Source organism: Hipposideros armiger, unplaced genomic scaffold (genome assembly GCF_001890085.2).
Source record: "Hipposideros armiger isolate ML-2016 unplaced genomic scaffold, ASM189008v1 scaffold_214, whole genome shotgun sequence".
Classification (NCBI taxonomy): domain Eukaryota; kingdom Metazoa; phylum Chordata; class Mammalia; order Chiroptera; family Hipposideridae; genus Hipposideros; species Hipposideros armiger.
This window is the reverse complement of record NW_017731564.1, coordinates 1932404-1960143: the sequence shown is the minus strand read 5'-3', so window position 1 is coordinate 1960143 and position 27740 is coordinate 1932404. Positions and strand designations below refer to the sequence as shown.

The 27740-nt window shown below is 41.8% G+C and overlaps 1 protein-coding gene across 1 annotated transcript in view; it reads right to left on the bottom strand.

Annotated features, from left to right (window-relative positions):
• The window catches only part of AFF2 (ALF transcription elongation factor 2), a 487333-nt gene that overhangs the window by 321865 nt on the left and 137728 nt on the right, over window positions 1-27740 (bottom strand). The window contains exons 2-3 of the mRNA XM_019654146.1: window positions 10688-10808; window positions 355-1215 (exon numbers count right to left, since the gene is read on the bottom strand). Of these exons, the coding sequence (XP_019509691.1) occupies window positions 355-1215; window positions 10688-10808 (982 nt within the window). The remainder of the gene's footprint in view (window positions 1-354; window positions 1216-10687; window positions 10809-27740) is intronic.

Genomic DNA, 27740 nt, shown 5'->3' with positions numbered 1-27740 from the left:
ATATATATATATATATATATATATATATATATATATATATATAGCCCAGTGCTATTAATTTATACGTGACACTACAAACGCATTGTCTGAAACTATTTTATAAGTCCAACCTTTCATTCACTCAGACTGACCTTGTCCTTCGTCATTCCAAATGATGGAGGTTTAACTATATTTGCAGTGTTAATCAGTCAAGTCACAAGTGACAGAACATCAAGACTCAGACTCTGACCTTGAAGAGTCTCATTTATGGCTCAAGAAGGTTAAGTAAGAGCTGCTTGTGCATATGTGATTATAGAGATTAGAGCAGTGAACTGAAAAAAAAAAGAAACCAAACAAAACTTAAAAATTACTTACTTCACTTGTTTGGAGAATCGTGAACTTTGGCAGTTTAGTCTTTGAACTGGCTGCACTGGGTTTTCCATCCAAGAGGGATCCAAATGACAGATTCCCAAAGCTGTTCTCAAATTCAATCGAGGGTTTCAGTGTGGGGGAGATGTCTGGTGCCTGGTCCTGGCCGTCCATGGGTCTGACATACGCGGTTGGTTTTTGCTGTCCCATGCTTGTTTTGCAGTGAAGCCCAGGTGGGAAATTTGGAACCGACAGGCCACTGCTGGGAGCCAACAAGGAGGAGGCAACTAGAGGGGACCCAGGCGCCTGCACCGTAAATTCAGATTCTTCTGGTAAGTTAGACGGAAAGATTTCTTTGAATGTATCCCCTCCGCTGGACTTGAGACTACTGTCTTCCTTTGCGGAGGGGTTTGACCCTTGGACGGCTCCAGCTTGAGGCTGTTCAGCTGGGTAGACAAAGAAGTCTTCCAGTCGGGCTTGGGGCTGGTCCTGTGCCAACGGCTGCATCTTATTTGGCTGACTACTGGCCTGGCTGGCTGGTACAATGCTAGCGTTATGACTGTCACGTGGCCAATCAGGTTTTGATTTCCGGTTGCTGTGTATCAGAGTTGAATTCAGTATCACAACAGAAGGTGGAGGCATTGTTGCCGAGGGGTGAGTGTTATCCTGGTGAGGTGGGATCATTCGGTTCTTTTGCTCTGGAAAAAAGCTCGGTTCATTTTTGTTGATGGGAGTCTGGGGCACAGAATTCTTTGGGATTCCCACTAGATGATTCTGATTAGAATGGTTAATTAGCAAATCCTTCATTTCATCATAGTTTCCCAGCGTGTTCTGGACTCGGTTGGCAAGAGCATCACCTTTGTTTGTCTAAAATAACAAAAAGATGGGGGTGGGAGGAGAGAGAATGAATAGGTTTGTGTTTCCTAATGTTAATGTTTCAAACAGATGTTCTAAGTCGACTAGCATATAGGGTTCTTTAAAATTCTTATGCTGCTATATAATTTCATACGTTTCATGTGCCATGTAAGAAAAAAATCAATAACGCTATTGAAACAGCTTTTGGAGGGCTGCTGTGTGACTAACGTTTGTATACTCCCTGGCCTGCCCTTAAACATGCTCATTGGGACAAAGTTTGAAATGATGTTGTTTCTGAATTTTATTAGCAAAATAACTTATTTTAGGTCAGACGAGCTGAACTGCTATATTCTATGTTAGCTTCTGCTTACTGACCACTGGAATCATAAAGGAATGTTGGACTTATGATTATTCTTGACACATCTGCCCTTTGCCCTACATTATACCATGAAAAAGGTTTAGCCCATTGGATAAAGAAGTCAGTTAAATTTTGCTATCAAGGCTACTTTCAGTTTAGAAAAGGCACGGGATTAAACAACATCTAATTGGGTTAACTTATGACTAAAGCGAACAGAATTCCTTTTAATCAGAGGACTATAAATGACTGTTGTCTGCCTCCATATTCTGGGGGCAACTGTGTTTACATTTTGAGGATTCATACTCGCTTACTTTGAAATGGTGCAACTGTTCATCAACAGTGACTCAAGCTCTCCTGTGTCTTTTCAATGATTTAGAAAGAATGTATTTAAGAATTTAAAGTGTTGCTTACGTAAAAAAAAAAAAAACCACAGTCAGATTTTCAAAGTTATGTTGGCAACCGAATCATTCTGTAGCCAACCAACATGCCAGCTATACCACCCCCGGTAGGATATACTAATCTTATTACAATGATTGTGGTTGATTTTGAAATAATTAAGTTCCTGCACTTTTTGTTAATACAGAAAGCGCAACTTTACGTAACTAAAAAATGGCGGAGAGCTATATCCTTGGAAATGATGTTGATGAAAGCTCAGATTTTCAACTTTGAAAGTGACTTTTTTTCCTTCCATTTAGCTGCTAAAGATGTTATCAAAACAAGCTGTTGAATTCAGAAGGGTAAGGGATTTCTTTGTGCCTAGGTGGCACTACCCTGGCTCAAGAATTTGCAACAAAAGAAGGCGACTGGCACCCATGGAGCCGTGTGGCAGCAGGGCCACCATATGGGGAAGACACCAACCCTATGGAGCCTTTAGGTCCCAGGAGCCATAGGCATGGTTCACCTCCCTGCTGGTATAACCTCTAGTGAAGACAGATGTTTAGCATCTAAGGGTTCTCACACACCCTTAACACAGCCCATTTTCCTGGCGTAAACAGAAAGTGTGTCTATCCAAGTCGGGTATCTCGGTCTAAACCTAGGTTGTATGGCTGTGTGCTGTTCTCTGTATGTGAAGATGGGAGAGTGTGCAAACGAATGGAGAGCGAAGTGCCGAGAATGGATGAAATTACCCAGGGAAAGAAAATGTAGAATGAGAAGATCGGGCTCGGGGAAGAACCCTGGCAAACATCAACCTTTAATTGGGAGAAGAAGAGGAGCCAGCAAAGGATAACAAGAAGGAACAACCAGAGAGAGATTCAGACTGGAAACCCTGAGTGCATTATTAGCATGATCTCCATATACTGTATACAGTATTCAACTCACATCATGTGTTAAATCATAGAAGACACTTCCAAAGAAATGAGGGCAGTTAGGGAAACATGATTTCAAAGATTAAGGAAAACTATGCTAAATATATGCTAATAGGGGTCTGTGGGGGATGGGGAATTTTAGAAATCAAATACATATATGTCAATTTCGTTTTCTTATCCTCAAGAACATCTTACATTGCATTACATGCAGCCTTGGTGCTGAAGTAGTGATTAAACAATTAACATTCCACATAATCCTCAGCTGAGTAATCGCTCCACTTCAGAAGTGTATTTGAAAGGCATATTTAATAAAGATGGGTAGAAATCACTTTAATTCCCTAAAGGCCCTAGGTTTGTCAATTTAATGTCAGAAATTACTCTTCAGCTAAGGCAAGAATAAACGCTTGATATATACAGGAGCCTCCTCTTCAACAGAGTTGCACAATGAACCATTTGGGCAGCAGCCAAAACTGGTTTCTCTATTCAATCCCTAAATTCAGAACAAAGAGATTTCATTGCGTTGAGGGCCCAGTAAGAACTTGAGGCAAGGGGCTGTTCTGGCATCTCCCACAGTTTAACTCTAGGGTCACATGACTACCTAAAGACCACCAATACCAGGCTCTCTTCCAGGATGGGACACGACTAGGGGAAACAACACTATTTCATTTCCCATTTTAAACACCTTCAATTTGCATTGTCTCCTCGGTGAGTTAGGATACACTTCCTAGCATCAGACAGACAGAATTCTATTACCTACAAGCTTTTCCCTTTTGCCTTAGCTACCAGGAAGCTCAAAGTTCAATTTGTTGTACTTTCATTGAAAGTTTACTTGACTTTTATGGACAGTTCATTGAACTTTCATTGAAACAGAATTCTACAGAATCAGAACCTTGCCCTGTGATATCACAGAGACCACCATGATACCTCAAAGCCCAGAGAAGTAATTCACTCTCTCTAGGCCAACCTCATCAGGACTCAAATCATCAAGGCCCATTTGCTTGCCAACAAGCTAATCACATCCCTGATCCTGTTCAGCAGTAAATAAAAGGGACATGCTCATCTTTTCTTCAATGGAGAGAATCTTGGTTAGGTTTTAATGTTTCTTCATTTACATCTATCATTATAATGATCTGAGTGTCTGATGCATGCCTATATATTTTCCCCCACCTCTAGGTTTTAAAACATGTTTGGGCCGGCCGAGTGGCTCAGTTGGTTAGGAACTCGCTCAAGAGTGTGAGCTCTGAGCAACAGCGGTGCGATTCCCGGCCCGAGCTGAGCAGCTGCCAAGCTGCCAACAGGTGGCAGGATGGCTCAGTTTAAAAAAAAAAGAATTAAAAAAACAATAATAAAAATAAAACATGTTTGAAATTAGAAATTCTAAACTGGCCAATGTCTAAAACTATGTGTACATGAAGAAAACTAGAGGAAAATTGAAAGTTCTGTAAATAAGTCTAGAAAATAAACCTCCTACTATATAGAATATACTAAAGGAATGCTTTCTTTTTCTGCATAAAACTATGAGCTCTTAAATGTCAGAGCCCACCTTTTATTCGCCTTTCCATCTTCAAGACTTAGTACCATGTATGGTGCATATTAAGTACTCAAGAAATTGTTGCTGAATTGAACAGAGTCAAATTATAATTCCTAAGCTGCCTACATCAAAAGAAAGGATTTGCAATGGCTTGGAGTACATAAATAGAAAAGCCATAGTCAAGCTAAGTTGGTTACTATGACTGAACATTAAATTGAACTTTCTAGTTTCTTGGTAGCTAAGGCAATAAGGACAAGCTCATAGCTTATAGAACTCTCTTTGTCTGATGGAAGGAAGCAAAGCCTAATTCATTAAATGACACAAATCATTACTGGATACTAAAATGTGGCAAGGAATTCCTCTCATTGGTTTGGTTACAAGAATCCTGGAACAATACAAATTTTTCGGCACCAACTGTACACAAAATGCAAAGATGTTCTTTACCTGGCTTTTCCTTACGATGACTAAAAAGCAAGAGCACTGCATTCAAGACTAACCCAGGGAAGGCATGTCTGCATGTGGATTTAGGGGGCTAGGCTAATAGCTCCAATTGCGGAGCATTCCTGTACAGTAATGACATAGGAGTGAAGCTGGAATAACCTGGAGGAATTGGCTCAAAGCGACTTGGGACCGGAACTGCAGAGCAGACAGTTGAAGGTTGAGTTCACTGGCGACACTTTTCTGTGTTGCTGATTGAAGGAAGATCCATATGCTTTGCATAACAGATGTGCTGTGGCTACAAGTAGGAATTACCATGGTCATTTTTAAGACACATAACTGGTAAATTCAAAACATTCATGAGGCAGGGTTAGGCCCGGAGGACACACAAACACTCAGCCTCAAGAAGTCCATCCTTCCAACAATCTCCAATAAGTAACAGTACAGCCCAGGTCACCAGAGTCAACTCTCTGCCTTCCCACCATTGGAGGTGGGTAACTGTCAACCAGTTTTTAAATTTCTCAAGATGTAGATATAATATCCACTGGATAGAAAACCCAATGGGGCCTGAAATACATTTATGCATGCCTACAAAATGTACTCTCATTATACATCATAGCAATTCTGATTCACACTAAAGGTTCTTTTTCACCCTCCAGAGTCGTAGTAATCCTATTAAGGAGCAAGGTGTGCCGGGCAGTCCTGATTGAACATTATAAAAATGGCAAAAATGAAATCTAGCCATTTCAATCAATTACAGGCTTCTTTCAATTTGGCCAATTCTTTACTTCCCATTCCAGATAATTGGTTGATTCCTTAAAGGTAACTTCTGCAGCCATTATTTTCTAAGTAATCACAATTTCTCCATCATCACGGAAATGCATTTTCCAAGTATTTTCAGGCATAAATTACATGTCTAGTTTGTGGCTCATGACTAACAGCACTCCTTCATTTAAGCTCTTCGCCTCTCATTACTTCAGGAAATGCAAAGTTGCCTCAGTTTGCTTCTAATGCTATAATTTCATGGAAAGAGTAATGTGCTAGAGGCTATTGTACCATAGTATTTCTTTTTAATACAAGTAACAAAATAAATTTTGAGTTTCATTTTTTTTCTTTTATTTCATTGTAGCTAATGTATGCTAGTTCATTCCTTTTTTCTAATTCTAATGTTTCTACAGTTGATCTAAGCTGCAAGTTGCTATTTCTTTCTGTACCCTAATTAAAATAATGATAATACCTTGAATTTGCACAGCACTTGATAGATTTCTAGGCAAGGGCTCCCGGGTTGAATTGATCCTTACAACAACCATGTGAGTCAGCAGAGCAGCTCGCCTCAATCTGGCTTCTACCTGCTCCGACCCAAATGGCCTTGGGTAAGCCACTTCACCTCTCTGTGCCTCAGTTTCCTCATTCTTGTTGAGCTGTGAAGAGCTATAAATGTTTGCTGTTGTTGTTAGCAGATATTATTTTATTATCAGGTGTTATTCTTCACTTCAGAGAGGAGAAAACTATAAGTCAGAGAAAAGAGGTTTCTTCCCCAAAGTCACACAAGAGGTCAGTGTATTGGGTCCTCTGACTTCCTGTCAGGGGATATAAACAGCTTCCAGTTACAGACACAGAACCACACAGAACTAGTCCAGATTCACCACTTACATGGCTATGAAGTTGCACAGAAGCCACCTCACCTCTTCGAGTCTCAAATTCCTCATGGGAAACATGGGGAAAACGCCTACTCCAGTTGTTGTAGGACTAAACAACCACACATAGAAAGCCCCATCACTGTGCCTGGCACATGTTCGTCACTTGGCACATGCCAGTTCCCCATCCCTCCCGATCTTTCCACACTAATTTGAACACGTGACATTTTTCAAGCACTTTTTAAAGCTATCCTTCTCAACAGCACAGCACAGTCAAATTTGAAAGGCGTAAGCGACAAAAAATCAGCCACATGGAGAGGTTACCCACCAACGAAATCTAGGAGGGGTCAGCATTCTTTGCATTCCGAGAGTGGTAGAGGTGAAGCAAGGAAAGGAAAGAAATCAGCCAGGAACATGAGAGAGCACCATTTCTTCTTTTTGCCAAGAAAGGGCAGTGGGTCCTAGGGACTGGCGTTCATTGACTGGTTTATAACCACTGACACCATAGGACAAGTGATTGGGGCATGTTTTAGGCTCTGGGGTGGCAAGAAGTTTCCTGCATGTCCTGATTCTCCACAGGACTTTTGATTTTTAATTGGAGAAGCAGGCCCACCACAACCCTAAGGAAGAGTTGTGGTATGCCTTCATCTCTACCAGTGGATCAGGGGCCAGCTCTAGAACTCCCATGGCAAAGGAGATGTCAAGCTACTCCAAGGGTGTCCACCCCAGTCCAGGTATGGGAAGCTTTTGGAGGTGCACATCAGTTATAGTATCATAACATGGGTGAAAGGAGAGGCATACTTTCCAGGGATCACCCAGAGAACCCCGAACATGGCTGTAGCACAAAATGGCAACTGGTCATCAAACCAACAGTGAAAGAAAGTATCATTAGGTCATCAACTGTTAGCATTATTCCTTCCCCTCATAGCTGTGAGTCAAGAACAAAGTGGCTTCATCATCAAGAAGCATAAGGGCAACAGGCTACTCATCACATAAGAGGCCCGGCCCTGCACAAGCCTAATGTTCCCATCTGTGTCTCTACCTGATGTGCCCTTGATGTATCAAGACAGATGGCTTTTGAAAACTTCTGACAATTTTGACAACAGATTTTTTAACTGCCTACTCGAACATACACTGCTTACATCTAAAAATAAATATGCATCTATGTAACAGTCCTTGTTAACAAGACATGGCATTTACCTTAAAGGTACAAGACCGTTAACTGAACAGGACTTGAAATTATAAAGGGAGAATAAACCAATGAGTCTGCATCTCATGATAGTGTTGAGTATGGTGTAGTTATTAAATTTTAAGGGTAAGCCCTTTGAGTAAAGCTCATTTTTCTAACCCATCCAGGTATAAGATGTAAAACTCATCTGGCTGCTCTTTTTTCTCAAGAAGGGATGAGGCACCTATCATCCTTGGATCTCTCTGCCATTTTCTGGAATAAAATGGAAGCCGCAACTTCTTGCCCTGCCCTCAACCTTCCTCCTACTCTTCTGCTTTGTTCTCATCCTACAGTAATATTGCATTCCCATCTTCTTTCCCATGGTGCATCACTCTTTACATGCTCTTGGTTTTGTATTTTCTCATCGCCTCTGGGAACTTGCTCTACTTATCCTCAGCTCTCCCTCCTGTATCTTCACCCCCTCCTTCCCTTGTATCCATTGACACTGGTTCCTACTCATCAATCTCTAAACTTGATCAAGCTTCTTTCACTTTAAAGAAGTTTTCTTCCATATAATGTCTCCCCTTGCTGTCTAACTTAGCTTCCTCTCTTCCTCCTTTCATACAAAGACTCTCTGCAAGATCCAGTCTGCATTCACTGCCTTTGTTTTTTACTTTACTACTTTCCATGTACTCTTCAATTCCTGGCAGTTTGACTTCCCACCATGACCACCACCAACAACAAATAAGATAACTCTCCCTAAGGTCATTAATTACCCCTTAAGTGCCAAATCCAACAGCCACTTTCCATTCCTGACCTTTCCTGACCTCTATGACACATGTGACTAACAAATCCCTCCTCCGTAAGCCCTGATTCCTTTGGTTTCTATTAAGTGATTCTCCCCTAGTTCTCTTCCTCCTTCTGTGATCATTCACCCCTTCTCTGTTTCCTTTCCTGGCCTCTGCGTTTATTACCTATTTTACCCCTCGAATGTTGCTACTCCCCAAGATTTTCTCTTTGTTCTTTCTTTTACTCAGTAATCTGATTCAGTGACAATATTTAGTCTCAGGTTCCATTGCCACCTACATGATAACACCTAACTCTCTCTCGTGGCCACTTTCATTAGCTCCAGATCCATATACAGTGATACCTTGGTTTGCAAGCATAATTCGTTCCAGAAACAAACTACTTGTATTGCAAGACATCGCTCATCTACCACATTAAAATGTATTAGAAATGTTTGCTAGTCCTGCGGAACACTCGCAAACCACGTTACTTGCAATCCAAGGTTTCACTGTATATCCAGTGCCTACTGGATCTCTCTCCCTTGATATACCACTGGCTTCTCAAACTCAACATGCTCAAAAGAGAATTATTGTTTCTCTACAATCATCAACCCTGTTGTATTCCTGAACAACCTGCTAATACCACCATCTTCTCAAGTCAAAAAGATGGAAATCATTCATTCTTATCTCATACTCCCCACATCCAATCAGACACCCAGTCCTATCATTACAGCTCCCTTGTTCTACCTTAAATCCTGCCTGCCATGAACTTCTTTAGCCAACTACAGTAGATTATTTAACTGCCTCTAGTTTACCTTCCCTCTGACCCATTCTCCACACTTGCAACATTATCTTTTTAAATTATTTATCTGTTCCAGCCATGCCTTGATGTAAAAACTTGCAATGACTTCTCTTGTGTACAGAATCATGTCCAAACTCCTTGGTATGAAGTACAAAGTCTTCACTAATCTTTCCCCTCTCTATCTCTCTAGCAATTAACATGCAGTCATGCCCTCACTCGTTCATGATGATCTCTGCCACTAAGGAAGGAATTCCTTGAAGGAAGGGGCCATGTCTTATCCTCCTTTGTACTAGTCTAAGATATAACTAGCATATAGTAGGCTTCAAATACATGCTTAGTAAACTCATCATATTTCTAAATCCATGCATTCAAAGGTACTGTAAGAATTAAATAAATTGAGATACAAAAAATTGTTTTTGAAAGAATTATACAATTATTGACACATTGAAAACTAGTAGTTTAGAGGACCTAAGTCTCTTTGTCAGACTTAGCCAACATGGAAGACACCTGAGTGTCTCCATCAAGACCTTCTTACTTATTCTGAACAAGGTAGCACAACTCCGATCTCATTAGTCACCAATCCAAACAGATTACTCTCTACCCCAAAGTAGTACCTGTGCCTCTGCAGTCCTCATTAAGGACTTTCCCTGTCCATCAGTCACTGTCCCCTAAGTGGTGCTCTTCTAAAATCGCAAGTCTATTTTTGTTTTACCTCTTACGTCATTTTTGTTTCACCACAGAAAATTACACTGCTACATTTCATTAAAAACCAAACAGCTGCCAGCAATTTAATGAGATTCTTTCTCCAACTTCCACCCCAAGTAGGAAGTTCAGAGGAAGTCATTGTGAAATCCATACCTGTAGACATAGCAGTATGATCACTGTTAGAGATACATGCTAACCAGAATACCACTAGAAAGTCAACCTAGCTACACTATCCCTCTAGTTGAGGTGGTCTCCTAACCCATGATTATCTCCCAGAACAGTTTTCAAGGAGCATCAAACCACTGAACAGCAGCTAACACCCTAAAATGGAAGAGGAAGCAGCGGCCTTGCAATGAATGGCACTCACTGGGAGGAGAAACAGACGTATCCATTGATATTCTGATGAAGTCTTCAGGGGCTGCCTTGCTGATAATCAAAAGTAGGAGAACGTGTCAAGGGGGCATTCCTTGTTGTAGGAAGTGTGGGGCAGTAACGAACTCCTTGGAGACAGGAAGTCTCCCAAGTCCCTTTCAAATCTTACTGTGCTCACCCAAGAAGATGGAATCTGTCTTTGAAGACTTCCTCAGAAACTTGCCCCCCAATATAGTATATGTTTATAGTTCATGTGTAACATATATTCTCCCAGAAATGATTTGGGTACTTTGGAAACAGATTAAATGTTGGTTAGTGCATTTACAAATGTTAACAAGCAACCATTTTCCAGAAAGAGAAATTACATACATATTCAGCTACCTTGTAGGGCTCCCCAAAAAGATCAAATCCTGAAGAAAAGAGATCATCTTCTTGCTGGACTTCTTGATTTCTCCGCTCCCATTCCCGTTTTTTAAGGGCGCTACGGTCTTGTTCATAGTGACTAAGATGAAAAGAAAACAGACAAAAGGAGAAATAGATTAATTAGGCATGTAAGTCACTTTGAGCGCCCTTGTTATCAGTAAAAAGAAAAAAAATACAAGTTGAGGCTACCCAAAGGGATGCTGCATAGAGATCAGAGAATTATTTTCTTTATTCCCAATGGGTTTAAGATCCTGACCAGTCCTTTGGAATACAGAAGAAAATAGACATTTGCTTATTAGGAATAGCATTTATGACTACTTAAGTATGGCAGAATCCCCCCCTCTTCCCTTGTCCTTGCTTGATTACTACAATTACAGACTCCCCCCAAAATCAGCCCACTGTGCTGAAAGGTACTGAATTCAAGTGATACTGTGTTGCCAACTGCCTATGGCTCAGAATTGACAGATGTTACAACACCCTATGGGAAAGGAATTCTGGGATTCTCTCCTGAGCCCCTAGACACAGTTAGCCCATTGTAATGAAAGCACAGAAGCGTTCAAGGACATTTTTGGAAGTCCATAAAAAACAAGTCACTCAATCACTCACACTCACATTTTTGTTACGATTGCTGTTTTGGTCTTCCCATAGTTTGCATCATGGGTGACTGAAAGCCTTTTTGGGAAACTTTTCACAAAGAAAAGGGTCTGGCTTGAACAACAAACTATTAACAATGAAAGGAGGTATCAACAGCCTTGAATGACTAACCCACAAATGTTTTACATACACATGTAACTGAGATACTCATTCCATTTCAGGCTTTTCTATTGGAGGATCAGCATAAACGCTTCCAGACATTATTTAAGCTTTATTCTGGGCCCGTGGATTTTACAGAATGAAATACTTCCTTATTACAAAAACAATTACTTTCTTCATCATGAAAGACAGTGCATATGAAACGATAATCTGTAAGTCTGACCGTAGTGGGTTTTATTTTGTTCATTAGGATTTTTCCCCTGCTTTTGATTGTAATCTTACCCAAACTGAGTGCATATATGCTGGGCAAATTTAAATTATATGAATGCATACAAAATGCCTAGCAGGTGCTATATAAATGTTGCTTTCCTTCCCTGTGTTAATACCGGCATGTTAAGACTTAATTAGACAATTGACTTGCAAATGAACATAATAGCTAAAGGAATTACAGGAGATGTACTGATAGAAAAGTACAGTCGACAGGTTTTGAATACATCCCAAACTTTACTGCCTATCACTGGTAGCCTAGCTTGCTCATGAGGATTATAACTGTAATTTACAAAATAAGAGTCAAGAGCATGAAATATCCACGGCAGCTTAACTAGATATTGACACACATGGAGAGTAAGATGCCACAACACTTAATCATCCACCTTTCTCCATAGGAGTCCTTGAACTGACAAATTCAAAGTGACTCTGATAGTCTTATCTTCTGGATAAACAATATTTCAATTCTCCATCTTTAAAATAGTGGCAACATTTACAGGATGTTTACAGATACATTATGCTTTCATAATACAAACAATGCCAGATACATAAGAGCTCCCTGGGCCATTCATGAGTATGCTCAGCCAATGTTATCACTGTCTGGGAAAAACAAAGAACCTGCAGAGCTCTACCCAAAGCCCAGGCCCCACAAAGCCTGGGCCCTGCCAGGTCAAGAAAGGTGACACCCGGCAGATGTTTGGAAGCCAGCCTGTCATTCGTGGTGTCAGATGCCACCCACAGGTATTACGTTGGCTACCATCATCTCTCATTTCCACTCATAAGTTGAGATCAGAACCCCAAACAGTCGCCGGGTGTCCCAATGTCTTTATGTTGGAAGCTGATGTGGAATCAACCAGGGAGAGTGACATCTTCAGTCCATGGAGTGTGGAGAATGCTATTTGACCTTCTCAGCACCACACACACGTGGGCTGTGCGTAACCCAAGCCCATCATTAAATTGTCAAGATGTAAGAAAGATAGGGTGTCGGGTGGGGGCGCAAGACCAGTTAAAGCAATATTTAGTCAGGATCGGAGGAGGGTTTGTTGCAAAGGAGAAGGACACAATTTCTTTGCCTCCTACAGCAGGTACCAGAGAAACAAGAGCCAAAGTCTCCTGCTTCTGAGAAATGCAAGCAAGATGTCAGTTTTCCAGCTCTCCGTGCACCCGACAGCCCAGAATGACAGGCCCATAGATCACATTTAATTCTCCCATGAAGAGAACCGAAGTACTTTGGTCTCTTGGCTTTGCAAACTACCTTCCATCTCCTCTGAGGGAAAGATATAATTAAAACCCTGAAGGGAGAAAACGGGAAGAAGAAACGGAAACGTGCTTCAACTTGCATGACAACCCTTCAAGTGGCCAGCAGTCAACACAATTTCGGTGCTTTCTACCCAGGGTTCATTTGTTCCAAGGCCCTCGGCTGCATTTTACAGCCACTTATTAGCTACCAAATTCCCGACAAAAATCTGAATAGCAGATTGAGTGTGCACATGGGTGTTATCTGTTGCAAGAAAACTGCCTGCTGCATTTTTTAACACATATAACAAAGAACAGTTAATTCTCATATCTCTGGCGAGAATGAATTTAAATCTCCACCGAGTTCCACCGCTTTGGGAAGGGAACCAAATCTCTGCAACTTTTTTTTTTCCTTTTTGTGCTCAGCGTGGTGTTGTAGTGAAAGCTTCACACGGCGAGGTATAATGAGGAATGAACTACATGAGGCTTTCACAGTGTGGAATGTCACTGATTTGACTGAAACCAAAATTACTAATTTGAAGCACCAGCTAATTAAAACCACAGCTATGTATTTAGCCTCTTGTTATACCTACTGCAGTTTATAATTATGAGGACCACTTTATCTACTCAATTAAAGTTCTTCTAATTCAGGAAGGTTGTGTTTGAACCTGTGAGCCCTGCAGAGACCACAGGAAAGCATATGTCTGTCCCCTGATGATCTGATGTACCTTTACACACCCGGGCTTGTTTTCCAAAGAGAGGGAAAAAAAGACTCCACAGCCCACACAGACACGCTCAAGCCAGAAATCAGAATTAATCATCATATTGTTGAAATAATTCTAGCTCAGATACACTGATGCAGACAGGGTGAATTGGTCCTACCAGTGTGAAAAGACACTTTTATATTGGGAATTTGAGCCAAAAAGCTCAACTCAAGGACTCGCTACTCTTACCAAGTTAGGATGTTCTTCCGATATTTTTCTCCAGGAACATAATGAAATTTGTGACATTATGGGGATACGAAAGCCACTGAACAGTCAGAACTCAATTGACTTTTAATTAACCAAAGGCTTTTGGGTTTTCTCTCTATAGCCTATCTCTTTGGAATCGCTGCTTCACTGACATCTGCCCTAGCTGATAGGAAAAGAACAGAAAGAACCACAAGTTTCATTGAATTACAGCCATATCTTGGAGATACAGCACGTTCGGTTCCGGACCAGTGCAATAAAATGAGTATCTCAATAAAGCAAGTTGTAATCTTTTGGCGGGTGGAGACTTCTTGCCTTCAATTTGTGAAAAACGCAACATCTGTAAAGCGCAACAAAGGGAGGCGCGCAATAAAACGAGGTCCGGCTACACTGTTGCTCCGGTGCAAGGGAGGATGGTGAGAAGCTTCTCTCTAGAACAGGGCTTTTATATTACCTCTGATTTCGCCCACCTGTTTCCCTGGCTTCCTGTAACAGAGAAACTGCCCTTGTCAACACAGGAGGAAACCCAGGCCCTCCTGAAATGCAAAAGAGCTGCCCTAAGCTCTCATCAAGGTACCTGCAAAAGAAGATACGGTGTCTCTTCCATCCTCAAGTGCAACTGATTTCTTCCCCTCTTCTCCTTTTCTTAGATATGCTTCTATCCTTTTCCTTAAATCGGACCTGGTACACAGCTGAAGTCCCATTTTCATTATTAGAGGCCTCAGGTGCATTCATGGGACGATAAAACCAGGGGTAGATGTAGATTCACTGAGGTCAAGAACGTTCCATGGTGCCATCTTTTGTTTAAATCGTTTTTTTCTTTCCAAGTATACTTTATTTTTAGGTGTTTTTTTAAAAAAATTTTCCATTACAGTTGACATTCAGTATTATTTTATATTCGTTTCTGATATACAGCATAGTGGTTAGCCATTTCCATAATTTGTGAGGTGATCCCTCGATAAGTCTAGTACCCAATACATCAACAAACAAGTGCTGGCAAGGCTGTGGAGAAAAGAGAACCCTCATGCATGGTTGGTGGGACTGCAGACTGGCGCAGCCACTATGGAAATCAGTATGGAGGTTCCTGAAAAAATTAAAAATAGAGCTACCTTATGAGCCAGCAATTCCACATCTGGGGATTTATCCAAACAAACCCAGTATTCCATCTCCCTTAATTCACAGTGGCAGCACACCCAGGCTGACAATGCAGGCTAGTCATTGAGAACAGAGACTGCTGGATGGAGCAGGAAGGGATTTTATCACTCCTCTAGTTCTGGTCCCTGCAGGCTGCAGGGGAGGAAATTTGAGCTCAGAAAGGTAATGGGCCTCACAGCAGGTTTGTGGCAGAACTGAGAGGCAGGGACCCAGGCCTTCCAGTTCTCAAACTAGTTCTCTTCCTAATACCCCATGGCTTGTCCCTTCTGCCTCCCATGTTGCCATCGTACTCAGAAATAAATAGTTGTCTCATTTGCACTCCGTTGGTCAACTTTCCTTAAGACTGCATTTTATTAGAAATTGCCATTAGGGAAAAACTTTAGGAATTTAATTTGGATTCAAGGATAGAAAAACCATTAGTTCCCTTACACCAAAATGTACATTCCCTGAAGGGATTGTAAAAATTAACTACATCTGTGGGGAGAAACTGAGTGAGGGAGAATAAAAACCAGTTGAAACCCATTCAGTTTGTATATTGTATGAAGTTTAATAATCATTGTTTACCTAATTAGGTTATTTTACAAAGCTAGTTGGGGAAACATTAAAAAAAAACAGTGATGTTTTAAAATGACAAGTTGTTTTAAAATACCGCTAACCACTACAGATTTGCTGTAGTAATGGTGTATATGAAGGTAAACAATTCAATCTCACTTGTTTTCTAATCCACCTGGCACTAAAATACCTTTATTTTCATGAATATCTTTGTAAAAGCATAAAAACATATATTTAATTCACCCAAGGGAAACAAGCTATACTTCCACCCTGGCTCTCCTGAATGAATTTCTGCCTTCTGCAAAATTTGTAGATGTTCATATTTGCTACATGTGCCAGAGCTCCAAGTGGTACCTTTTTTCAATATCTAGATCTATTTTGAATTTAACACTGACCTAATCTTTGCATAGTTTCTATCCATTTCAAAAGGATAAGATTCGTTCGTTATTCAATACCTTCAAAGTCACTGCCAAGCTATGTACTTACCTCATCTGCTAATATCCATGAGCACTTAAATGTAAAGTGCTAAATTCAAAACTATTTTTAAAAGATAAGAAACAGGCCATAGGGCCGGCTGAGTGGCACGATGGTTAAGAACTGGCTGGGGACGCCAGAGGGCCCCGGTTCAGATCCCACATATGAGGGCCAGTGACACTGTCCTCCACAGCTAAGATGCTGAACAACACCTCAACCTGGAGCTGGGCTGCTGTGAGTCGCCGGCGACGGTGGAGGCTGTAGCCCCTGTGGCAGTGGGTTGCCATGGGCTACCGTGTGTAGCCAGCAGCCGCAGTGAGCGGCTGTCCAGAAGCCGGTGACTGATGTGCCTCTCCCGGGAAGAGCGCAATGATGGTGCCAACTTGGGCCAGTGAAGCAACATCCTCCACAACTAGACTGAAGAACAAAAGGAGAGCAACTTGTCTGTTCCCCTTCCCCCAATTCCCCAGCACTGTTCCCATCCCCCCAATTCCCCAATAAAAAATAAAAAAAAGAAACAGCCATAATTATATTACACATATATGGAAGATACATGAGAACCTTGGATCTGGAGATGTGAACATGGCCTTGAAAGGAGTTTCTAAAATTAGTAGAACCTGTAAGTCATATCTGAAAGCAGGACTCCAGCAAATGGACTCTCTCCCACTGAGAATGTCTCTCACTGAGAGAGAGAGAGAGAGAGAGAGAGAGAGAGAGAGAGAGAGAGAAATGAAAAAGAAAGAAAACAACACACAAGACACTTACTGTACACATCTGTCACCTGCCCATTCGGCCATGCCAATTTCTTTAGGTCTTAGGGAAATGAGGCAGTGCTTATTCTTAGAGTTCCCTTAAATCTATGTTTTGTAAAACATAGTATACGCCAACACTTTGTAAGTCCTGGCAGGAAACATGCTTAATATTCTGTGGGGGCACCTTGGGGATACCCAATTCCCTCCACTTCTGAAAATGGAAGCACATCCAGAAACCTCGTCAAATCATCCTCCAGTGGGGTCAGGCCAACATTCTAAGAACCACTCCTCTTGTCTTGTTTCTGTCTCACCTACTCCCCTTGTCTTCTGGTCCCCACACACATTCATTCTCTCTCTCTCTCTCTCACACACACACACACACAGCTTTATTGAGATATAATTTACATACCACTCAATTCATCTATTTAAAGTATACAATCCAGTGTTGAGTGGTTTTTGGTATACTCAGAGGTTTGCAAATATCGCCATGGTGTAATTTTAGAATATTCTCATCACCCCTAAAAGAAGCCCTGTACCCTTTAGTTACCATCCCCTCCCCTCATCTTCCCATCCAGCTCAGCCCTAAGCAACCACTCATCTTTCCCTCTGAATGAATTGGGGTATTCTGGATATGTCATATGTGTGGAGCTATGCGATATGTGGTCTTTTGTGCCTGGCTTGTTCACTGAACATACTGTTTTGAAGGTCCAGCCACATTTACCATGGGTCAGTACATCGTTCCTTTGTATAGCCGAGTAATATTCCACTGTATGAATAGTCTTCATCCTATGTTACACCATGCTCATTAAAAGGGGGGGGGTTAAATCTTATGAGTTTATGTTTATTTAACTGGGTTTCTTGACGTCGCCCATTAGACTTTTTACTTCTCAAGGGAAAGGTCCATGGCTTTTAAATCACATACGGCAATGTCAAATAACAGACATTGTGAGGAAAACACTTTAAAAAATGGTTTGATTTAGGATTAGGACAAAATTATTTTGACTAGCCTACCAAACAGCTCAAATGATGTAATACCTGTGCCAAATACCAAATACTCAAGCTGCAAAGATAATTGAATACGTCTAAGAATGGGGAAAACCTAGTAAAAACCTAAGCTGACAGCAACGAAATAAACAGGCTCTGTTGCTCCGAAAGAACTTTGCAGCGTATCCAGAAATGACGGTATGTGGATTCAGATCAGGGCCAGGGCTCTTTCACTTACAAGCTGCTTGATCATTTATAAATGGCTTTACACTTCGAAGCATCAGTTTCGTCATTTCTAAAATGGGAATAATCTTTCTCTTCCCTCTCCATGTGGTTGGTATAAAGGTTCAATGTGACAGTGCCTGAGGAAGGCTTTTGCACATTACAGAATGGCTGCCCCCATTAATGGGCAAGTTTACTGGCACGCTGATCACACCATACCTCCATCATACAAAGCTTTCCTGCACACTGACTCATATGCTCCTCAGCAAAACCTGCTAAATTAGCAAGACAGGGACCATTATTTTCTTTTAAGCGTGGAAAGCTGAGGCTCAGAAAAATGTTCTAGCCTATGAGAGCTGCCCCTAGGACAACACTCTCCTGATTGCTAGCCCAGTGCTCTTTCAAAAAGCCTGAGATACTGCTACAGGATCTGCATATGCCAAAGATATTTACATACAGCTTTCACAAATTCTCTCTACTCCACAACAATCATGGTTAAAACGTATTATTACTGAGGTCTCAAGTCTTTCTGATAAGAGACTAGGGTAAAGTATATTTCATCACATACCCTCTGAACATTTTTCTCGATAGACTCTAGAATGATCTTTGAGATAGAGGTTCCAAGGTGGTCAATATGTGGACTTCATTCCCAAGTTAATATTGACTTGAGCTTTAAAATAAGAAATTTTTAGTTTAAAATATTTCTTAATTTTACCAACCTTCTGTAATCTGGTTCTCAATTTTAGCTGCCTATGGGACTCACCCAGGAAAGATCTGATAAATCCCTATGCCCTGGGTCACATGCCAGACCAATTGCATCGGAGTCTCCTGGTGTGGGTCTTCTGGTCTTCACACGTGACAGAATCACTCACATATAAACTCTTTTATTGGATCTGTTTGGGCATACCAAAATCGGACGGACTTAACGTGAAGATAAATCAAGAATCAAGCCCCTTTAGGGAACAGATGTATTTTATTAAGCAGAAATCCACACTGCTGATATATGTCGGCAGAAACGCCTTAAAGGTGGAAAAGCAGCTATTACAGGAATAGACTTTATCATGCAGAACAACCACAATTACACTAATAGCTACTCTCCGTTGATTCCTTGCTCCATGCCATGCACGATGCTAGGCATTTTATGATTATTATCTTATTGAATCTTTACAAAAGCCTTGCTGCGGTACTCTCACCCTCCCTTTGCAGATGAGGAAACTGAGGCACAGGAGATCGAGACAGGTTATCATGCCCAACATCACATAATCAGTAAGTGGTACAAGCAGAATAGCCGCTAAGGCTGCCAGAATCCAAAGCCCCTCCTCTTAGGCAAAAAGAAGGTGCCAGTAGGTAGAAGAGAATGGGGCATATACACATTTCAGCTCTGCTCACGCAAAGCACATGGTGCCATCGATCCAGGGGGTATGTCTAAAATGGGAACTCCCTGCAGAATATCTCAGCTGAGAAGGGACTTTTGAAGCCTGGTATTACACAGTCTTCTCAGAACAGCAAGCACAGGGAGACACTCAAATGGATATTGATTATCAACAACATTATGAGTGCACTAAAATTCCATTTTTTACAGGATTCCATTTTAATGGAAATGCCACTTTTATATAGAATGACCGTGACTCTGACAACTCAGATGTTCCCATCTGCCTGTAGTTTAGTCAGCGTATCAATAACTTTCTAGAAACCTGTTAACGTGTACTTCAACGGCAGCCTTTCCAGTGACATTAAATTCTTTTGTCCTTGCACAATATAACGGCTGGCTGAGAGACCTGGTCCAATATCCCTGACTGCTTGGGAGAAGTGTCTGTCTCCCCAACAAGTGTCACTTCCCTCCTCTGCTAGGCAGCTTAGGATGTGTTAGCTACCCCTTCACAACCAAGCACCTTTACCTTCTCAACCTCATGTCAAGCACCCCTCCTCTTCCCCACTCAGTACCCCACTACAAGAAGACTCCATTACACAATAGATATCGAAGCATCCCTGAGTTTCTTTTCTGCCTTTGTAACATTTTCTTAGGTTTAGTGTCTGATTTCCATTTTCATGGAAAATCATTAAAAAAAAAAATAACTCTAGTTCTGACCCATTCGTTAACAATGAGCCTTCGCTATCACTCCTTCTGGCTCATTGACCCACTGGTAACACAAACCAATGACTTACAAGCACCGCACATTCAAACCGAGAGCGCTGCAAACAACTGCATGATCAGAAGCTTTCAAACATACTTCTTAAAGACTAGTAGGGGCCTGGAGTGGATACCACAAACCAAGAAAATACGCAGAGAATGAAGACAGTAAATGTATTTATGGGACTTCTGAATCGGTTCAAAAATTAAAACTATATAAAATCAAAATGGTATAAAATGTTCTCACTTCCACTCTTTGTTAGCATCTACCCTGTTCCCCATTGTCAATCAAGAGGTAATAGTTTTTATTATTTTCTTGTTTATCCTTCCAGTGTTTCTTCACACACTCTTCAGTGTCAACTTGAAATGATTGCATTTCTAATTCTCTCTTTAAAAGAATCAGTCCATGCTAATGCTGAGCTTTACAGAACTGCGAGATCCAACTCTTGATCCCCTTTAAGGAAATGTAAGCTTTTCATAATCGGAAATGTTTCCGTGGATCCACATGAGAGGAGGTGGTGATGGGCTTTGACTATTTGCAGTGGCTCAGAAGGACTTTGTGGCTGGTTTGAATTCTGCCTTGTGGCTGGCAGGGTGCATTGCTTGGCTTCCCGAGGCTTGGCTTGGCCCTCCGCTCCTGGTGATCCCTTGTCCAGCTCCACTGTACCCTGGATCTAGCCCATGTGCCACGTCCCCAGCTCCATACCTGTTGTTCCTGCAGCCAACCTACACAGAACAACTCTGTCTTTCAAATTAAGAAAAAGCTGCCCAAAGTATTTCCTCTCTCTGCCCATTAAATATCAGGAATTCTTTTCCAAGTCAAAGTCTTAATATAACCCAGCTTCTCATAAATGACACTTTTAAAAGGTGTTTTATTTTCAGTTAGCCATGAGCAAGACAATTTCAATAAATACTTAATTTAAAACAATATTTTCTCAGAAATCATATTCTTAATCACTTTTAAACTAAGGAAATTAATGCCCTTAACGAGCAGTGTATAATTGACACTTTTAAACTGACTGCATTTTCATGTCTCACCAAACCCTTTGGTCTCCATATACTCACTCATTCTTACCCAGGCAAGCTCTACCCGCTGAAGGCTTACCCTCTGGGACCCTGCCTCTCCATGGCACACTCACACCACAGAGCTGTGGCCTGAACACACAACTGGGAGCATGAGATGAAGATGGCCGCAAGGAACTGCCATGTGCAGCCTGCTTCTCCCACCCTCCTCTGCACACTCTCATGACCCCAGGGCTTGTTTTCTCACGTGCCACATCAGCCTGTAGTTATGACTTCCGCCTGGGTTACACTTCTCCCTCTTGCTTTGATAAGGTGCCCGGCAAGGCACCCACCCCTGTTAGGGTTCAAGTGTCTCCCCTCAAAATTCATACGGTGAAGTCCTGAAGCCCACCCCCCACCCCAACCTCAGACTGTGACCTTATTGGGAAACGGGGTTACTGTGGATGTAATTAGCTAAGATGAGGTGCAGTGGAGTTGGATGGGTCCCTATTCCAATATGACTGATGACCTGATAAAAAGGGACATTTGAACACAGATAGGCAGCGGGAGGATGCCAAGGGAAGATAAAGGTAGAGATCAGGGTAATACTACTGCAAACCAAGGAATGCCAAAGATGGCCACCAACCACCAGAAGCTCAGAGAGGCCTGGAGCAGAGTCTCCCTCACAGCCCTCAGAAGCAGCCAACTCTGGTGATGCCATGATTTCAGCTTCCAGAACTGAGACAATAAATCCTTGTTGTTTAAACCCCCCAGTGTGTGGTACAGTATTACAGCAGCCCTAGCAAACAAGTACACCCCCAGACTGCATTTCTGAGCCAGTTCACAATGACAACATCGGGCCTTGTCAGAGTGAATGTAGATAATCGAGACCTTTGGAATTATGTCTTTTACTCCAAATGACATGTTATCCATTTCTCTTCCTTCTACCCCAGCGCAACTCTCGAGTGGCCTCCCCAACCATCCTTCTTTCCCCCTTTCCTGCTGTGTATGAGAGAACTGTGAGCGTTAAATAAAATTGTCACCGGAGAGGAATAACGCATTTCTGCTTTCCATTTATCTGGAAAAGTGCCAAGCTCAGTGTTCAGCTCTCAATAAATATTTTTTGACTGACTGAATGAACAAATGACAGGCAAACATATTTTTTCTGCCCAAGTTCAGTGACAAATGTTGCTGAAGGTATTAATTAATATATTAATTAATTTTTCTATTTAACCAACAAACATTGACTGGGTGCCTACGTCACACCAGACACCATGTTCGGTGCTGAGACAAAAATAAGAAACGACACAAGCCTTCAAGAATTTCACAGCCCTGAAGGGAAGGTAAATCCACTCCCAAATAATCACGGCGCAGGGTAACCCATGCAATGGCTACAGGAAAAAATGTTCCGCCAAAACATCCTTAGGTTGGCATGGGGTGGAAAACAAACTCACACAGCTGCCTTCCGGCTGGCCCTTGAGCAATGGAAGAGTTCACATTCTGCACATCAGCTAGTTCAGGTCCACACTCAGTGGCACTGAAGATATCCCATGGGGCAAACATGGACGACCGAACAAAAGGCTCAAGGGGCAGCCAATCTCAGTCCCTCAGATTGCCTCTCCATGTTTGATGAATTTGGTCAACCACACCGTGGGAAAACAGCAACATTTTCTGCTCCGTGGGGAAGCTGGAAAATGAGAGTTTGGTCTTTGCAAATTCAAGGGTAAAACCCTAATTGCACTGTGATACCAAGTGAGAGGAAGCGCCTTATAGAAAGAAATGGATGACTGAGATAAGCATGTGGATGGTGAGCTCATAAAGAATAGATGAGATTTCAAAGGGAAGCATTTATTGTTTCCTGTATTATAGCACATTGTCTCTCGATATGATTAGTTATCAGTCTCAGTTATCCAAAACTGGTATGAAATAAAGCGTTTACGCAGTTATGCTTCATTGATGTCAGCTAGGGGAGCATGAAAATCTCCATGAAGGTGGGTAATTGATGTGTAAATCAGAGCTCAATCACTCTGTAATAGAAATGGTCCCACTGAAAATATGCTTGTTGAACACAATCGCATAGAAGCCAGAGGGAGGGAGGGAGGGAAAAGATAGAAGGTTTATTTATTAAAAATGATACTAACTGGCAATTTGTGTAATTTTCTTTTCAACACAGGGCTGCTGTCAGAAATGCTTGCAAGCAAGCTATGACCAATATATCCAGATAATTTCCTTCTTTTCTAATGAACTGTCTGTTTTATTTAAATGCTTGGAGACCCCGTTGTGGATGCTTAAAAGGTAAGTGAAAACAAGTTCATCTTTTGAAACGTGACACATGTTAATGACATCAGTGATCATAACTCGGTTTTTAAAATCCCGTCACTGCATTTGCTCCCTGAAGAACACAGAAGATGAATGGACATTGCCTTGCAACTGAATATTTTAAGATTTCATATTTTTAAACAAAGATGACCTATAACAAGAAATTGATCAAATAGCAGTTCATATTTCTCTCATCATCATTATCATGATCATTGATTAAGGCACCGTGATCGTTTTTGGTGGCAGAATTTTCTTCTTCCCTACTAAATAAGGAGAGAATTTTCCACAGCAAATACTGCCGCTGTAAGTTTAATAGCCAACATCCCTGCCAATTAATATGAAAAAGAAAGTGCTGGCTTTTATTTTCCCCAGATCTCATGAAAGGAATGACTGAGTCAATATAAGAAGCAGCTTTATCCCAGGAGTCTAGAGTGGATCTAATGGATTTACTCACCAATGGAAAATTCATTCTTGAGTCGTGGTACAGTGCACACACACACACACACACACACACACACACTCCTGTACAGATGTGATAAGCACGTGATGTGTGGCAGCACATAGCAATGGCGCTGGTATAGATGTGCTCTGCTGTGGAGGTGAGGGGCCTCTGGCTCACCTGAGGTTACCAGCTCAGCCTGTCATTCAAAGGTATGGGTGTGCTGATTGTTAATCTCATATCTAGCGCTGGGCCGTAACCCGATTGTCTGCACCTTGACAAAACGGTTGCATAAAGGGAACTTGCAGTGGGTAGTTCAGGGGAGGGAAGAGAAATTGGGGATTGACTGAGGAGAGGTCAGCCTTATCGGTAGTGGCGTCCTTATTTGAAGGTGAGTGGATTCACTGATTATCGATGCCATTACAAATGACATAAGTTATGGACTCTGGGACATAGCAGGATTTTAAAATGTTGCTTCTCTTTTGAAAATGAATGCAACAGACCCTTGCACTTGCATGGTACTTTTCACTACACAAAGCATTTACACAGGTGTGATCTTACGTGAGACATGCAACACCTCTGAGAAATAGGTGGGGCAGGGTCCCCAACCTCCCATTTCACAGATGAACACACTGAAACCCGGAAGTGCTAGCTGCCTAATCTTCACACAGTCACTCAGCTAATGAGGGGCAGAGCCACATATGAAGCAAGTTGCCTGCGTCCAGGATCGGTTTTCTTTTCTACGATACCATCTTTGGCTCTAATTCCAAAATGCTTTAAATTCTGTCCTTCCAGAACATGGGAAAAGTTGCTAAATGTTAGAGCAAAGGAGCATTATTTTAAGGTTGTTTTTTTTTAATGGCCTTCTACGGGTTCTGATTATTAGTAGACTACCAAATAGTCCATGGAAGTGACTTTTTTAGAAAACAGTGAAATGGGGGGGACACATACAAGATGGACTTTTGAAAGGAGGATGCCACATAGTGGAAAGGCCTCAGAGACTGATTCTGCCACTTAAAGATAAATGACCTTGGGGATCAAATACAGGGTGATGGCAGGAGAACTGACCCTGGGTGGTGAACACACAATATGATATATAGACGATGTATTACAGGATTGTACCCCTGAAATCTATGTAACTTTACTAACCATTGTCACCCCAATAAACTTTAATTAAAAACAAACAAACCATAAGTGACCTTGAGGAAACCATGGGCCAGTCTGAGCCTCAGTCCCCACAGCTAACACATTCAACCTCACCGTCACAGCCTTCTAAAGAACCTCTTATCCAAAGCAGCACAGAATATAGGAAGAAGAGGAGAGACATTATAATAGAATTCTCTACAACTGCACTGTCTAACATGGCAGCCGCTAGCCAAACTGAACACGTGCAGCATGGCTTGTCTGAACTGAAATGTGCTGTGAGTATAAAACACACATTGGATTTCAAAGACAGTATGACATAGAATTCAACACAGAATTTACAATTTTATACAGACGGCATGTTGAAATGACATTAGGCATACATGGAGTTAAATAAAGTGTTATTAATTTCACCTGTATCTTTTCACTTTTTCACATGTCGACTAGGAAATTTAAACTTACATATGTGGCTTATGCATGGCTCACATCATATTTCTATTGGCCAGGACTAGCCTAAAAAACAGAGATTGTCTAGGTCTATTTAATGACTCACTCAGCTTAGACAATATTGGCTTCACTTTCCAGTCTCAGGACAACAAAAGACTTCATGCCTTTGGGTTCATTGTAACAGTCTATACTTATGTGGTCCTCTTTTATTATCCCCCTTTCTCAATTCTCATTTGTTCCCTCAATCTCATTTTCATGTAGACCTTGGGCACATATGCCAGTGTTTATTTTCATGACTGCTGTATTGTCTAATTGGTGCATTGTTGATCAATAATATGTGAGGTGTCGAGCTCTGTTTGTGTAATATGTTTAATACGCTTCTACCCCATGCACCATATGGAGGCACTGCATTGTATATTACGAGCGTATGAATGCTAAGACTCAATCGAGTATCGCTCATGCATAGTAAACTAGTAAAACCAAATTATGCTAAGTAGTTGCTGAACATCGTGGTCCCTAATATTTTTAATGAGCATCACAATCACTGTGTTAGTGTGTGAAAGCCAGCGCATGCCCTTCTCTGAAATAGCGAGAGCCTAACTGCTCTTCCAGGCTTAATGTAAATTTCATTTTACAAGAGGTAGGCACTTTTTAGGCGCAGAAGCTAAAGAGAATATAGGATAGAAGGGCACTTGATCTACCAGTAAGTGTATCTTTAAATCCAAACTCTGTACAGTTTGGGAGCCTTTCATGCCTGCTTTCTTTCCAAGGTGCTTGTAATAGCTGGAAAGCATTCTGATTAGCATAAGCCACCAGCAGTTTCTTTCTACCTGTTTCACATACATTTCACACGTTACTTTCAGAACCCCTCAGTTTACTGATATTTTCTTGGAGACGTGCCAGCCAATCTGTAGCAAAATTAAAGTGTGCCTTTTAATATAAAACAATCATTGATTAACACATACTGTTCACGCCAAATGAATCAGCAGCCCACAGGGATGAAGCATTTTATCACAGTCACGCACCATTCGAATGTGCTGATAGAGGCATTCATGTGTTGATGGGCACCACAACACATAAGAGCCCAGGCCCACACACTCTGCGGCACTTCACGCTCTCATTCCTCAGCACACAGTGTGCTCAACAGCAAGAATGTAGTCAAGTGAACAATTTACTATGATTACTTTAGTTTCATTTGTTAATTACAGATTCAGCAAGAACTGGAGGCTGAAGCTTTTCAAGTATCGGGTACCCATGGATCCAGAGCCCCCTACATGCTCAAGTAATACTGGAAGTCTAATAGAATTCATTGTGACTTACAGCACTGATTGGCCAGCGGAATTATACTCCAAGAAATGATGACGCTGTCATGGAAGCCGCCTATAATTGCTTCCATTCATTGTAATGTATGCTCGAACGCAAACTGGAAAGAAAGGAGATGATCAACTTCAAGCTTCGGCTATTTCCAATTCCACAGTGTGTCCCCAAGTTAATGGATGTTGAATATGACGCTGATATATATGCTATGTTGCACTCAATGGAGAGTTATTAAGGGAGTTAGATATATGCACACGCAGACATACAGCATGTATGTGGATTTCACACTGATCTAGAATCAATGACCACCCATTGGGCTTGCTTGCCTCCATGGAAGCAGATGGGATGACTCTGCCAAGACTGGGTCGGGGTACAGAACCCTCAGGAATGGTGGGTTCCCTGCTGTTCTGTCCCCCCACCGCTTAAGACAAGTGGAATATTCATTTCCCTCTGGAGTGGCCCTACCTTGGGCACAGGGACACACACGCTGCTGTTTTCCCAGCAAGAAAAGATACAGAGGGAGGCTGGATCAGGGACAAAGAAGGAAATGCCACATGGCTACTTTTCAGTGAATGAAAAGCCTGCAGAAGGAAAACCAATAGGCTGCCTCAATCTCAGAGCTGTCAGGGACGGGTCACCTGCCTGAGCTCAGTTGAAAGCACATGGAGTTGATGAGACCAAGGTCACAGAGCTGACTCCCCAGGAGGCACTTAGCCGCGCTCTGTCCAGAGGCCAAATGCTACTGCCCCTTAACCCCTCCAGCTGGCTTGGTACAATCTTTCTGTCGGGGGGCCCAAGCTCACCACACAGAACGACTTCCCCATGTATTCAGGAGAACTTGGCAAGGCTA